Source organism: Chaetodon auriga, chromosome 10, assembly GCF_051107435.1.
Source record: "Chaetodon auriga isolate fChaAug3 chromosome 10, fChaAug3.hap1, whole genome shotgun sequence".
In the NCBI taxonomy this organism is placed as follows: Eukaryota; Metazoa; Chordata; class Actinopteri; order Chaetodontiformes; family Chaetodontidae; genus Chaetodon; species Chaetodon auriga.
The window spans coordinates 15,269,101-15,283,087 of record NC_135083.1 but is presented as its reverse complement, the minus strand read 5'-3'; the positions used below and the strand labels follow the sequence as shown (position 1 = coordinate 15,283,087).

The 13,987-nt window shown below is 43.5% G+C and overlaps 4 protein-coding genes across 4 annotated transcripts; 2 read left to right on the top strand and 2 right to left on the bottom strand.

Annotated features, from left to right (window-relative positions):
* The first annotated feature begins 1,878 nt into the window (after positions 1-1,878).
* On the top strand, positions 1,879-2,481 carry LOC143327597 (transcription factor HES-5-like). Its single transcript, XM_076742041.1, has 2 exons — positions 1,879-1,972; positions 2,086-2,481. The coding sequence occupies exons 1-2, from the start codon at positions 1,904-1,906 to the stop codon at positions 2,479-2,481; spliced, it is 465 nt and encodes a 154-aa protein (XP_076598156.1). The 5' UTR covers positions 1,879-1,903.
* A 1,322-nt stretch (positions 2,482-3,803) lies between these two features.
* her12 (hairy-related 12) lies at positions 3,804-4,901 on the bottom strand. The gene is made up of 2 exons (XM_076741831.1): positions 4,808-4,901; positions 3,804-4,695 (listed from the first exon to the last, which is right to left on the bottom strand). The coding sequence occupies exons 1-2, from the start codon at positions 4,874-4,876 to the stop codon at positions 4,270-4,272; spliced, it is 495 nt and encodes a 164-aa protein (XP_076597946.1). The 5' UTR covers positions 4,877-4,901; the 3' UTR covers positions 3,804-4,269.
* Positions 4,902-7,946: 3,045 nt separating this feature from the next.
* LOC143327090 (transcription factor HES-5-like) lies at positions 7,947-10,247 on the bottom strand. Its single transcript, XM_076741252.1, is given in 3 exon segments — positions 7,947-9,974; positions 10,084-10,202; positions 10,205-10,247. Coding segments are annotated over 3 exon segments (612 nt in total). The 3' UTR covers positions 7,947-9,524.
* A 2,389-nt stretch (positions 10,248-12,636) lies between these two features.
* Positions 12,637-13,580, top strand: LOC143327537 (uncharacterized). The gene is made up of 2 exons (XM_076741952.1): positions 12,637-12,741; positions 12,862-13,580. Exons 1-2 carry the CDS (start codon positions 12,722-12,724, stop codon positions 13,100-13,102), a joined length of 261 nt encoding a protein of 86 aa, XP_076598067.1. The 5' UTR covers positions 12,637-12,721; the 3' UTR covers positions 13,103-13,580.
* The last annotated feature ends 407 nt before the right edge of the window (positions 13,581-13,987 follow it).

The window sequence follows — 13,987 nt, the reverse complement described above, 5'->3', positions numbered from 1 at the left end:
GCGTGGTGCATGTAAAGACCACATCCAGGTTTCAGAAACCAGCCCTTATCCTGGTTTTCTGAATATATTCAGAGCCAGAGTAATTCCAATAGAAGACCGGACACCGTGGCATGTAAATGCCAAATTCAGGTTTCTGATCATTGTTTGTTGGTACAGATTTAAGTGGCTGAGATGGTAAAAACACAAGACACACAATCAGTATGATGATGAGTATGACTGTGTGGGACAATAAAGAGTATTCTTCTTCTTGCACGTGTAAGCACATTCAATGAGCCAGTTAACTAACACCACAAAATAAATGGATGTATGTGTATGCCCTGGGAGAGAATCACCAGCACTTCCTGGCAGCTGCACGAGGAACCGACACTGATGGTTGAATTATACTTTTTCCGGGGAAGAAGGAATAAGAAATAAAACAAAAAAACTGAAGAAAACTGTGACCAGTGTGAAACCACTTCATGTTTCCAAGGCAGTTATACTGAACTGGTATAGAACTGGTCTGTATAAAATGAAGGTAATAAACTTCATCAGAAAGTTTAGGAGTCGGAAAAAAGAGATTTTTATGTTTGATTAAGTGACCTGTGATATGTAGTAAAATGTAGTATTTAAAGTTCATGAATTTGAGTTGACAGAATAAGTGATAAGATCAGATTTCCAGGGTTCTGACAATGAGGGGCAGCTGGTCACAGAAAAAAAAGCTTCAGTATTGCAGCGTGACGTAACATCTCATTGCATATCAAAAAAATGCACCATTGGTCCAGTTGTGTGTTTGTATGCATGTGCAACCACACACACACACACACACACACACACACACACACACACACACACACACACACACACACACACACACGCACACACACACACACACACACACACACACACACACACACACACTGCTGCTGTTGGCTGTTGTTTGAGAGGAGAGATGAAAAGGCCTTTTGTGGCTGGGAGGTCAGCGCTATTGACCAGTAGATGTGTGAGTAGAGTCCGAGCTCGGTTTTCCCACAGTCTCTCCGTCCACTCATGGCTTAATACCCTCAGTCAACAATAGAAGTGTGCCATGGGTGAACAAGCAGGAGTTTTATTGTCAGCAAACCAAGGAGCGGAGAAAGATGCTGTGGGCAAAATCTCAAACATGGAGTTTTGTTTGACAAGCTTTTTGATCCGTTGCATTTAGGAAAATTAATATTAATCATCACGCAGTATTTAAAACATGTGTTTCATCCGGAGATCAAGAGCCTGGACCATCTTTTTCACATTTGACTTGGTTGGTATTTTGGGGGTAGAGTTGGTTTGACATATACAGCAGGACCCAAAAGACTACACTGTGACCAAGATGTCCCACAATACAAAAGCAGAAATTTATAGAAATGCAGAAATATGTTAAACCATTTGGGATGAAACTCAGTTGAGTTTTTAAAGGTCCAAAATGTACAAAAATCTGACATATCCAAATGATTGTGCTGTAAACTAGAAGATATGTCTCATTTCCACACTCGCAATTAAACCTATGATAACATCCTTAGTTTCAATATCCCGGATGCTACCGATGTATTAAATTTTGTTTAATTATTCCCTGGGAGCCCATCAGGAGATACTGGCTGTGTTCCCTGGTTTAACTGGAACATTAGATAAGCAACAGCCCCTGATAAGAGACTGACAGCATGTCATTCTCAGTCTGATATATATCTTGGGAATGGTTTTATCTCTGCTGGTCAGCCTGTGATTGCTTCACCTCTCAGTTATTGATGTGTGTCCCATTGTTAGAAACCCCAGCCCTGCCTGAGCCACATGGCTTTGTTATGCTAATGTCTCAGTATAAGATGAAGAGCAGCTCCTCCACAGAGATCACAGCTTACAGTGTCATCCAGAAGAAGCTGCTCACTTCACCTGCACAGACATGGCTCCCTGCTCCACCAACTACTCCTCTGTTCACCACATCAGGATCTCTGAGAGAGACAACATCAAAGTGAGTACCGGAGGGGATTTAAGGCTTTTGTATCAGCTTGTACAGTACACATGTCTGCTGATTGTTTGTTGCTGGATTTGAATCATGAGCTGACCTTGTGTCCTCTTCCCCAGTTGAGGAAACCTGTTGTGGAAAAAATGCGCAGAGATCGCATCAACAGCTGCATCGAGCAGCTCAAGATCATTCTGGAGAAGGAGTTCCACAAGCAGGAGCCCAATTCCAAGCTGGAGAAAGCCGACATCCTGGAGATGACGGTGAGCTTCCTGAGGCAGCAGCTGCAGCCGGGCCCCTGCCGCGGCGACTACAACCAAGGCTACTCTCACTGCTGGAGGGACTCCAACACAGAGGCCCCTGTCACCCCTCTGCAAAGCCTCCAGCAGCAGGAGCAGCAGCAGCTCCATCAGGTCCAGACAGTTAGCAGCTCCTCCACAGCCTGCTCCAGTCTGAGGCCCACCACGCTGCAGAACAGCAGCAGCAGCAGCAGAGACCCTATGTGGAGGCCTTGGTAGACTCTGACTCACAGACACTCTGAGACCTGAGGGGAGCTGCTTTCTTCCTCACTATGTAGGAAATATATTTCCAGCCTGCTCATTCATGTTGTTTCTGAGCATTGTTAATGTTTCATCACATTGATGAGAATGTCTGTAATAGGCATTCTATCCTATTAATTTCACAGTGGAGATCATGACAACACATATGTAACGCTGCTCCTCGTGCCTCACAGTGAGGTTATTATCAGTGTTTTGTTCCTTTCTGTAACTGAAAACATATTCACTGAGTGAAGCTAAACCTGTTCTGAGGTTTAGAGTTTATGTCACAATATGTTTGAAACTAGAGTGGTTTACTGAACATGTGTGCTGTGATTTATTTACCTTTAGTAAAGGAAAAACATCTTTAACAAAATGTAGTGTAGGTCATTTGTTTATGCTGTTTATTCTATTGTAATGCATTATACTGCAAGTAAATGCTGTGTATTAAATGCTGGGATGTAATACTCTTTAACAGAACTTACATTTAGATTTCAATAATATATATTTTTACTTGTCTTTTTTCTTTTTATTTAGAGTTCATTACTTGTGAGTGCAGTATACATGCTACTCAGAAATCAATATGACTTTTTATGACTATTTTAGGTGTGTGTGGCTCTGTTTACACAGTGCATTGCAGGGACTTGTCTCTCTTATGTGGACAAAAAGCAAGTCCCCATAATGTAGATCATTAGATCATCCTAAATTTGAGGGAAGACTTGGTTTATGGTTAGGGTAAGTCTCCAGGAAATGAATGGAAGTCTGTGTAATGTCCCCAGAAATGTGTGAGGATACCAGTTGATACTTTTCTTCCACGATTTAAACCTTTCTTTAGTTTTCAGTCCAAACTTTCACATCTTTTTCTGTGTGCGCTGAATGAGCTCTGGTTTAGTAGAATTCACATGAATGTTTCCTAATAAAGACAAAATCATGGGAGGTAAATGTCTGCACTAGTATTTTAGTATTTTAGCCTGAACACAACTTTTAACTTGAGTGTTATGCATGTACAAAATCTTGATATCTGTTGCTTCCTGGATCAATCTCACAACTTTTTCCAAAAAAGTTCTAATGAGAGGATCATGAAAACTGAAGCTGACAAACACAAAGATGCTGCTGCCATGGAGATTTCCTTTTTCTTAAATTCACCATAAAAAATATGTACATCGTGACACTGAATTTCTGAAATAAAATCATCAGTGATTTTTTTAATGATTGTATCTTTTTACTTTTAATTGTCATACAAGTGTTAGAAATGAGTTTTAAGAGCCTAAATATGATAGAAAAACAGAAATATCAACATGCATCCAAACTGTTACATGAAAATCCACTCGTTCACACTCGCTCAAACGCACATCATCATCTTCATCCTCATACATAAAATTTGGCATAGATTATTCAGAACAGAAGAGAAATATTCTCAACAGCAGCTGTCAGTATAACACAGCATGAAACACATCTACACTGTTACATCAAGCCGTCAAAGATAAACTCCACTGGAGTAAACAGTCATTTCACAAGATTTGACAAAAATATCATGACGCAAAAGCAGCCAGCTTTAAACACAAAGGAAAAGCAAACATCAGATGTGAATCAAAGTCAAAGCAGGACAGTCTTCAAATAAGTGAGAGCCTTTGCTTTACTACTTGTCCATCAATATGATGAGACAATAAGGAATCCCACCATGAATGAGCAGGCTGGAAATATATTTCCTACATAGTGAGGAAGAGAGCAGCTCCCCTCAGGTCTTAGAGTGTCTGTGAGTCAGAGTCTCTACCAAGGCCTCCACATGGGGCCTCTGCTGCTGCTGCTGCTGCTGTTGTCCTGCAGCGTGGTGGCCCTCAGACTGGAGCAGGCTGTGGAGGAGCTGCTAGCTCTCTGCGCCTGATGGACCTGCTGCTGCTCCTGCTGCTGGAGGCTTTGCAGAGGGGTGACAGGGGCCTCTGTGTTGGATCCTGCAGAGAGGAAGTGCACAGAGTCCCTCCAGCAGTGAGAGTAGCCTTGGTTGTAGTCGCTGCGGCAGGGGCCCGGCTGCAGCTGCTGCCTCAGGAAGCTCACCGTCATCTCCAGGATGTCGGCTTTCTCCAGCTTGGAGTTGGGCTCCTGCTTGTGGAACTCCTTCTCCAGAATGATCTTGAGCTGCTCGATGCAGCTGTTGATGCGATCTCTGCGCATTTTTTCCACAACAGGTTTCCTCAACTGGGGAAGAGGACACAAGAAGGTCAGTTCATGATTCAAATCCAGCAACAATCAGCAGATATGTGTACTGTACAAGCTGATACAAAAGCCTTAAATCCCCTCCAGTACTCACTTTGATGTTGTCTCTCTCAGAGATCCTGATGTGGTGAACAGAGGAGTAGTTGGTGGAGCAGGGAGCCATGTCTGTGCAGGTGAAGTGAGCAGCTTCTTCTGGATGACACTGTAAGCTGTGATCTCTGTGGAGGAGCTGCTCTTCATTTTATACTGAGACATTAGCATAACAAAGCCATGTGGCTCAGGCAGGGCTGGGGTTCCCACACTCTGACCAGTGGGACTCCCAGCACTACAATGGAAGACACGTCAATAACTCACAGAGCATTCATCTGTGTGAGGCATGTTTCCCAAGATAAGCAACAGGTAATTAACACTTTATCAAGTGCCATCTGAGAATTTATCATGGACAGAAGGTCAGAACTGAATCTTTCACAAATTGAATAAGAGGAAGTGATACACACCAAAGTGAGCATCTTCAAAGGGGGATAACTGCAATTAAGGACCAAATGCTTCACTGCAATAAAACAATATAAAGTGAAGGCTTTCATTTTCTCTTCAAAGAAAGTTTTCCTTCCTCCAAGCGTCATTTTGATACACAGACGGGAGCATCAGGACACAAGAAAACGCTGGGGATTTTTTTGTTTGTTTGTTTTCTTTTTTTCTTTTTTCTTTTTTCTTTTTTTGATTGTTAGGCTTAATAACATTTCAAAGAGCACACGCTGAGAGAGAAAGGAAGGAGAGTAACGTCAAAGAGTGACGTCATCAGGCTGCAGGTGTAATATTTCTTTGGCCACCTGTTGCTTTTCCAGCGTCCTTACTCTTCATTTTGTCCCTTCAGGCTCGAAACCGCGAGTCTCTCACCGGAATGACGCGTGAAGACAGACTGCTGCAGACCTGAGGAGAGAGACGCTGATCAAAGACTGCTGCCGACTCGCGCCGCAGGTGCGAAAGTACGCAAGTGGCGCACGCTCTGCCGCGCGAGTCAGAGACCGCGTGTGGTGTGGAGGTGGTTAAAGCGCAACAAATGAGCTCGTGTGTTCTACCTGATGCACAGCATGCACTTTTTTTGTTTGTTGTTCCCGTCGTTAGGAATATTTTAACCGTCTTTCCATCTGAGTTCATGCAGAAAGACAAAAAACGGCGTAAAATGTGCGCAACTGACGCAGCATTTTCCCACTTCAACGAGAGCACAAAAACTTTTAATTTTCGGACATGAGGAGAGCTGACAAGCTTTATACATACATGCATGGGCCAAGAAACAAGTCAAGATTATGATGACTTTTATCCAAAATGTACAACCATGAGGCCTAAACACAGGTGTCAGCATCAATGACAGGCAGTAATATGAAAGACACCTGTAATATTCAGAGTGTATCAGCAGCATTATTAGTTTATCATTTCTATTTTGAAGGAAAGTCTTTCATTTCAAGTGATGGATATTCAATCTCGTTCATTTAGTTTCTGGGTCTTGTTAGGATGAACTGCATCGTGTTCAGTCACCTGTGGTGGGACAGATCGTTTTGATTGTTGTTGTTTTTGGTGTCATATCAGTCATTGAGTTCTGCTGTATAATCTCAGGCTCTTGTCTCACTTCCCCTGAGGGTCTGCAGGCCCCGTTGTGAATGAACTGTGTCAAATTAGAGTCAAGTTAATGGCATTATGAGCAGGCTGGCAGCGTGCCTGTGAGGGCCTCCATCACTGGCTGGCCCCAGATGTGAAGCTGGCCTTGTGGGTGCAGCGTGAGCAGTCCCGTCTCCCCAGTTTCCCACCAGTCCCCAACATCAGGGTAAATGAGCTACAAAGCCATGCTGCTCCTCAATGCTCCACTGGGAATGTTAATTGATCTTTTGTTGCAGGACAAACAGAAAGTCTGTGTCTCAGTCCATCTGGGAAAAATCAAGTCAACTGGCTTTGCTGCCTGGCACAGAGTAGTCTGTCTGCCTTTAGTCTCTGTTGACTCTTTTAATTTAGGGTTTCAGACACACATCTACAATGCTAAAAGAAGTACTCAAAGTTTTAATTAAGTCAGAGTAGCAATTCCAGAACAGAAATGCTCCGTGCCAAGTGCTCCGTCTGAGAATGTTACTCAAGTTAAAGTTAAGGAAAGCAGAGAGTAGCGACACCTGAGCCTGCTTCAGGCAAAGTACAAGTAAACACGTACTCAGGTACACAGAGAATGGACTGATTCACCTCTAACCGCTATCAAATAAATGAAGTGAAGTGATTTAAAATGGTGTGTAAAAGACAACAAGAAGGCAAATAAACTAATAAACTAATGATGATAATAATGATAAGAAGTACAAAGTCTTCAAGAACAGAAATATTTAGATAAGGAACCAGCACAGGAAATGCAAATATAGTGACTTCCCTCCTGGACCCTTTAGAGCAGGTTTGTGACCTGTTGACATTTTTGGTGCCACATTCGCTTCCTCCATCACATCCATTTAAAGAAGAAGCATGCTGCCAGATACATTTCCTATATAAACAGCAACAGCATACAGTCTCTGTCTCTCTCAGTTCATGTCGATATCTGTGTCATCATCAGTGCAGCGTTCAAAAGCACACAAACTGCTAATCTGTCAAGTCACATCCATGTTTGGCTTTATTATCTGTCCTCTCCATTGATTTCATTATCAACATGTTTGTGTGAATTTGTGCCTCTTCTGAAAAGTTAGTGTGCACTACACGGCTGCTGGGGGTCTTTGTCTACAAGTGTGTGTGAAGACGAGTTCCCCTCCCACCAGCAGCCTGAGACCTCTGAATTCCTGCCATAAAGTCTCGGCCATCGCTCAGACCTGCGGCGGCGCAGAGCGGCTTCCCGTCAGCCATCTCTCTGTGAGTGTGGTATCTGCCGTTTCCCACACTCTGCGCCTATTCACTGGCCCCGAGACGGGAACAATAGAAGTGTGTCTTGTTACACATCACATTAGCTACGGTGTTTGATCTCCTGTTGAAGGGGGAGGGGAGGCAGCTTCAGCCAGACCATCTGGCCTGGCCAACTAGACCCTGAGAAAGTCCCAGGCATGCCACATTCCCCACAACTTCTGCACACACAAATAGTTGTGAAAGACTTTTGTGGCACTTGAGACATAATTCAAGCACTAGACAGCGTGCCACGACCACCACAACAGAAGTGGGCCATGTGACGTACGGGGGTGTCACCATACCCCAGTTTTTCAGTTTTTTTTTTTTTTTTTGGACACCTGTGCACCAGCAAGTTCAGATAAGATGAAGCGTTAATGATCCCTGTGGGAGAACACATTATGATACAGCAGAAAACAGCCCCAAAAATTTCCCTGAATAACATTAATTATATTTCTGAACTTTTTGAAATCATGTTTTAAACCAATTTGTTGAAGTAAAGTCAGGCCACTATGATGAATTGTATAAAAAAGGAAGGTCAAAACACATATTTACATCCATTAACTACAGTAAGATTAGAGTTTTAAATGCAGTTTTTATGAGCAGCGCCACCGACCTGAGCACACAGATACTTATATATTTGGTAATCTTTGCTTTAGTACCAGCATAAATACAACTTTATTCTCCTTCGTACGAGTTTTACTCTTTACATGAGTTATAATCATGGTTTCTGTTATGTCTTATTGTGTCTTAATCTCTGATTCTTGAAGCAAAGGCAAGGTGAGCGGCCTTATGGAGCAACAAGGTGAGCATGCAGAGTTAGAGTAGAGAACAGACTGCAACAGGAATCAAACCTTGATTTCTATGCTGTTGTTCCACTGAGCAAAACACAATACTGAAACTGACGGGATTCAAGTGTGAAGTCCATAATGGAGCTATTTCCAAAGCTGACCCAAACTCCACCTGTTCTTCCACATACAGGACTTAATTGATCGTTCGTTCAGTCATTCAAGACTTAATGAAGACACTCACTCACAAACTACAGGTTGTGTGTGTTATTGTATATGTACTTTGTCCTCTGACACTCAGCTCCGCGGTTTTCCGAAATAAGTAAAGACAAAACTGTTATTTATGTTTTCGAAACTTCATGTGAAGTTTTCCATTTATTTCTTTCAAAGACAAACTTCTCAAGGAAGCAGTACAGCAGACTCCTTTACTCAGGATTGCTATCAACATAAGACACCTTTATAAAAGATATTCATGTGAAGATGAAAAATCATCTATTATGAGAATCAAACTGAGCAGTTAACAGGAACAAGTCCAGCAGTAACACTCCTTCACACATAGGCCAAACACTGGTTACATGCAGTCAGAATTAAGTTGAATCATAATATGATTTACAGTAGGAGTAGATCCATGGGATCCAATTATGGGATGTTGTTGATTCATCAGCAGCAAGCTGATGAAATGTATCAGTGATACTCAGTATCAAAGACAGACAGTAATTTAAATGTGAAAATCAAACAGTGTCATAGACACTTCAATACTTTCAACCCAATGTGGGCGTTACAGCAAAATAATTCAGTGACGTTTGCAAAACAAACAGGAAGTCAGGAGCTGTTTTTCCCCTCGGGAACAATTAACACAGTCACATAGTAAACACTCTAAATTGTAAAGTGTATGATGTGTATACACATAGTGTACATATTCAGTAAAACCTGAATCATTTCAGTCCTTCCATAGGAGCGCTGGGGCAAAGTGTGCCGATTTCACCTCGAGTATAAAACTCAACAATATTGAATCTCCTGCCAAAGCAAAAGGAAACAGACTTCAGTGAGTCCTCAACTTTCTGTCCATGACGTTCACAGACGTTGTTTTCTTTCTCTCTGCGTGGAGCTGATGCTGCCTCCATCCTACCAGGGCCTCCACAGAGCACCACTGGCCTGGCTCACACCCTTGTTGGAGCTGACCTGATGGAGCGGAGAGCCAGGTGGGGAGAGGGTTGGGGGACTGTGGCTGGTCCTGCTGGACGCCTGCAGACCCTGGAAGTGGCTGAGCAGCCGTCTGTGGGCCTGAGTCTGGACATCGCAGTGGGACAGGAAGCTGACGGCCTCCTGCACACAGCGGGAGTAGCCGTCGCCAGCTGTCATCAAGCCGGAGGCCACACTGGCCTGCTGCTGCTGCTGCTGCTGCTGCTGCTGCCAGCCTCTCAGATAGGACACGGCCATCTCCAAGATGTCCGCCTTCTCCTGCTTGGAGTCGGGCTGCTGCCTGAGGAACTCAGGACCCAGCAGGGATTTTAGCTGCTCAATGCTGGTGTTGATGCGGTCTCTGCGCAGTTTCTCCACCATTGGCTTTCTCAGCTGAGGAAAGGATAGAGAAAAATCATTTAGTAAAAAAATCTAACTTCTTCACATCAAATGATAACGATTCAGCAAAAGAGTCATGTGGCTTCATGGAAATCAAGTTTACCTTGTGAGCAGGAGTCAGGTGTTCCTTAGAAAAGCTTGCTTGTCCAAAAACAGTGGGTGCCATAGCTGTAGAGTCAGAGCGGTCCTGCTCGGTCTGAAGAGCCAGTTGAATCTGAGCTGCTTCTCCTCTGCCACTGCCCTGTATTTATACACCCAAATCTCCATATGAATGTGTGGGTCTTGGGCTTGTTGGAGTTTCTCACAGTCCCCGGGCCAATGAGAGCGCTGGGAAGGGCTTTGAGGAACGCAGGGCTGCCACATGCTCAATGAAGTGTTTATAGCCGTGGGGACAATGAGTGTGTCTCCAGGGAGCAGGTGGAGGAATAGACTGCGAGAGAAAGAGCCCGGGGTGGGGTGGTGGGGAGCGAGGAGGGGGGTGTAGCTGGGAGACTGACCCGGTGCTTGTGTTGATATGGGAAAGTGGTGACCCCAGAGGGAAGCACGCCGCTGTCTCATGTCATCTCTGCCGCCACGAAATTGAGCACAAAGTGCCTCCGCCACCAGGCACACGTGGGTGTTACGGAGGGCCAAGCATTAGAAAAGGCCAACATGCAGCCACTGCCACCAGTTTGACACGGCAGACTTTCCTCATGGAGCTGTGCAACTGTTGAGACGTCTCAGAGATGAATAGAAAAAGCTCCTCTGCAGGTTTGTGGGAATAAAATGTACTTGATGAAGAAAAGAGAATGTGTGGCCCACACAACAAAATAATCTGTTAATTAAAGGCCAAGAAAATCTGTTTTCTCGTTCAGCTTCTTCTTATAATGACGGCCAGTTCATCATCTGCCACGAGTGGAACAATATTAGTTGCTTTACCAGATGTTTTCTTGTGCAAAAAGGCATTATTATTAACATTACAGAGCTCTCACTTTGAGATTTAGTTCAAAATAAAGTGTTTTAGATAATCTGGATAATTTGTTGACTTGTTTGCAAACTGTCTGACTGCTTGTGTTTGTTTCCCTCTATGATTTTGTTGCCACGTTCCCAGATTTAAGCAATTATGACACTATATAGTTGTAATTAGATAAAATCTGCTTTTAAGAATATGGGAAGCAGAACGACAGGTGAGTTAAGTAATTTCATCAAATCTGATCAAATTAGCTTTTGAGTGTTTATTATAAATGCAATCATTCATTTATAACTAGTGAGAGATTTTTTTCCTTAATGTTTCTTACTTAATTGCTAATTAATCAGCTACTATTTCATTTACTATTTCATAATAATGATGAAGTGTTTAGTGTAGCTTTGAAGCAGATCGATTCATTACCAACACTGGACATTTTGCCGTTTTTGAAGTTCTGTCTGTTGACTTTCATTTGACAGCAGGTGAACACAATGATCTGAAGAAAACTGCTTCAACTGTAAACATCCTAAGTCTCCACACTCCCAGCACATGTTCACACATCAGGCAAACCCCCCACATACTCATACAAACAGCCACGCTCTCTTTCACTTTCCCTCCCACACACACACACACACACACACACACACATACACACACACACACACACACAGCTGGCTGACCTGCCTGCCGCTGGCCACGTCTCAGTCACACGCTCCCTTCCTGCCTGTGTGGAACGTGGGAGCCGCTGTGGTCCCAGGCTTCCCACACTTCAGTGTTAATGACACTGAGGCCGGCTGCACAAAGGAAGTGTGCCCCATCGAACAAAGATTGAGTGACCAACCCCCTCCTAACACACACACACACACACACACACACACATACACACATACACACACACCCGGGAACACAGTGCTGTCAACAGGGCCTACAGGCACACCATCTGGACAGATCGTACGCCATTGTCAGCCAATCAAGCATGGGAGACACTCACCGTGAGAATTGGAGAGGCTGAAATAGAGACAGAAAGTTAAATAAGAAGAATGGGGAGTGTGTGTGTGTGTGTGTGTGTGTGTGTGTGTGTGTGTGTGTGTGACTGTGGAGGGTGGGAAACTTTGTGGAAAGTTTGATAAAGTTTGTTTTCCGCTTTTATCAAAAAGGGCCTAAAAATCATAAGTTGCATGAGATGAAAAAGTTGTAAGAAGTGGATTCAGGGACAGACTACACATTAAGGACACAAATATAACAAATAATAACAATATGATAAACTATAGCTATAGCTCGTACAACTACATCTATAATACTGTCAGTTGTGATTATGTCTGTGATGATTTTACACTTCAACTTCAACATTTACTCCAGTCCAGAGTTGAAGCTCAGGTCTAATGCCATCCAGCTTTAGACTTAACGTCTGTCCACCATGTTGTTAAATGGACATACTTGTCCATTTTTCCTCCATGTTCACACCACATATCACTCCCAGTCGATACAAAAATGAGGATATCTCCCTCTGTCGTGGGGCAGCAGCACAGAGGCCGGTGCGGGGCCCCTCCCACGTGTTTGTTTGGACTGGGGCCATTGTGCCCCATGAATTCAACTAATTCATTCACATCCTATTGTCATAACTCTGCTTTGTGATTGGCCAAACATTGTGAGAACCAGCATCACATTAAAATTGATGGGAAAGTTGGCACAAGTATATAAAGGAGGGAGGTCCCAGTGGTTAAAATCATAACCCTGAACGCGTCTTGTACCAGACACAGACCTGGACCCGGACATCATCTGACTGCGTATCACCATGAGGGATCAGCACACAACGTAAGCTCAGATGCAGAAAACTTATCTGGAGAAAAAGTTCATTTGACTCATCCTCAGTTCATTTCTTTTCCTCGATCTTTGGTCTCATTAACTCTGACGTTCATCTTTCTTTCTCCTCAGCATGTGTAAGATGATGATTTTGGAGAGGAAGTGCACAGACGGAGCAGTGAGGCTCCGCTCAGCACTGGAGAGCCAACTCAGCGCTGCGGTGTCCAGCTCTGATGTGTGGGACAAGACAGTGTCCTTCTTCACACTGAAGAAGGCCTTGATTTTCCACAACGGCTACAACAAATCCTCCAGAGAGGCCATGCGGCTGTTCCCCTCACCTGCCGAGGACGTGGTGCCGCTGTGCTGCCAGTAAGAAGTGGAGACACATACACACACACACACACAGCGACAACATGAGCTGAGATGGGATTGTGTGTGGAGGACTGAACTCAAAAAAGATCCCAATGGAAAACATTCTTCAGACGGGAAAAGAGATTAGAAATGTTGCTTTCTGTTGGGTGTTAAAGGTGGAAAAGATCTGAGATTAACACCAAATATACTTTGATCTCATTGGTCCACAAACAGGCCTTAAAATGTGCATTTTGTGCCTTGATGCCTTAGTACTCCTTGATGCTGGTCACTTGAAGACCACGCTGTTGAGGTTTTGTAAAACTAAAAGCCATATTCCTTTCTACAAAGGGGAAATGTGTATGCCAATGCATACTTTGTGTTGTAAATGTTTTATTATGACATTGTGAGTGATGTTATTGTAATTGTTATGCATGACGTGTTTGGATGAAGGCCATAAGTGAAATGTTCAATATGCACTTTCATAGGTAGGATGACAATAAACTGATTCTGTTTTCATATCACTTACCCTTTGAGTTGAGAATGATTTCCTAAGTCCAGTTTCAACAGATTACTTTGACTTCACGTTTTTTTTTTTTTCATACCTAAGTTTCTGTTCACACTCAACATATTGAGTGAGAAGTTCCATCTGTCACATCTTGATGAATATCACCCTCTAGTGGCCTTTATACAGCTCTACCTCAGATGCGATCCACACAGAAAACAGCCTCTTCTTCTGGTCTTTCTGTGGTGGGAAAACTGGAAAAGTGCACCATGCAGAGTGAGGCAGACAGAGTGGATACTGGGAGGCCAGCAGGACACCACTGCTGGTCTGACCTAATCAATACCACGCTAACACCAGAAAAGGTTTGATATTAGTTAAAATATGACTGTTAGGGGCGTTAGATGC

Bases quoted from the DNA above. Each gene is read 5' to 3' on its own strand.
- LOC143327597 (XM_076742041.1), top strand. From the start codon at position 1,904: ATGGCTCCCTGCTCCACCAACTACTCCTCTGTTCACCACATCAGGATC. The intron at 1,973-2,085 runs GTGAGTACCGGA...CCTCTTCCCCAG, and splicing joins CTGAGAGAGACAACATCAAA to TTGAGGAAACCTGTTGTGGA.
- her12 (XM_076741831.1), bottom strand. From the start codon at position 4,876: ATGGCTCCCTGCTCCACCAACTACTCCTCTGTTCACCACATCAGGATC. The intron at 4,696-4,807 runs GTGAGTACTGGA...CCTCTTCCCCAG, and splicing joins CTGAGAGAGACAACATCAAA to TTGAGGAAACCTGTTGTGGA.
- LOC143327537 (XM_076741952.1), top strand. From the start codon at position 12,722: ATGAGGGATCAGCACACAAC. The intron at 12,742-12,861 runs GTAAGCTCAGAT...CTTTCTCCTCAG, and splicing joins ATGAGGGATCAGCACACAAC to CATGTGTAAGATGATGATTT.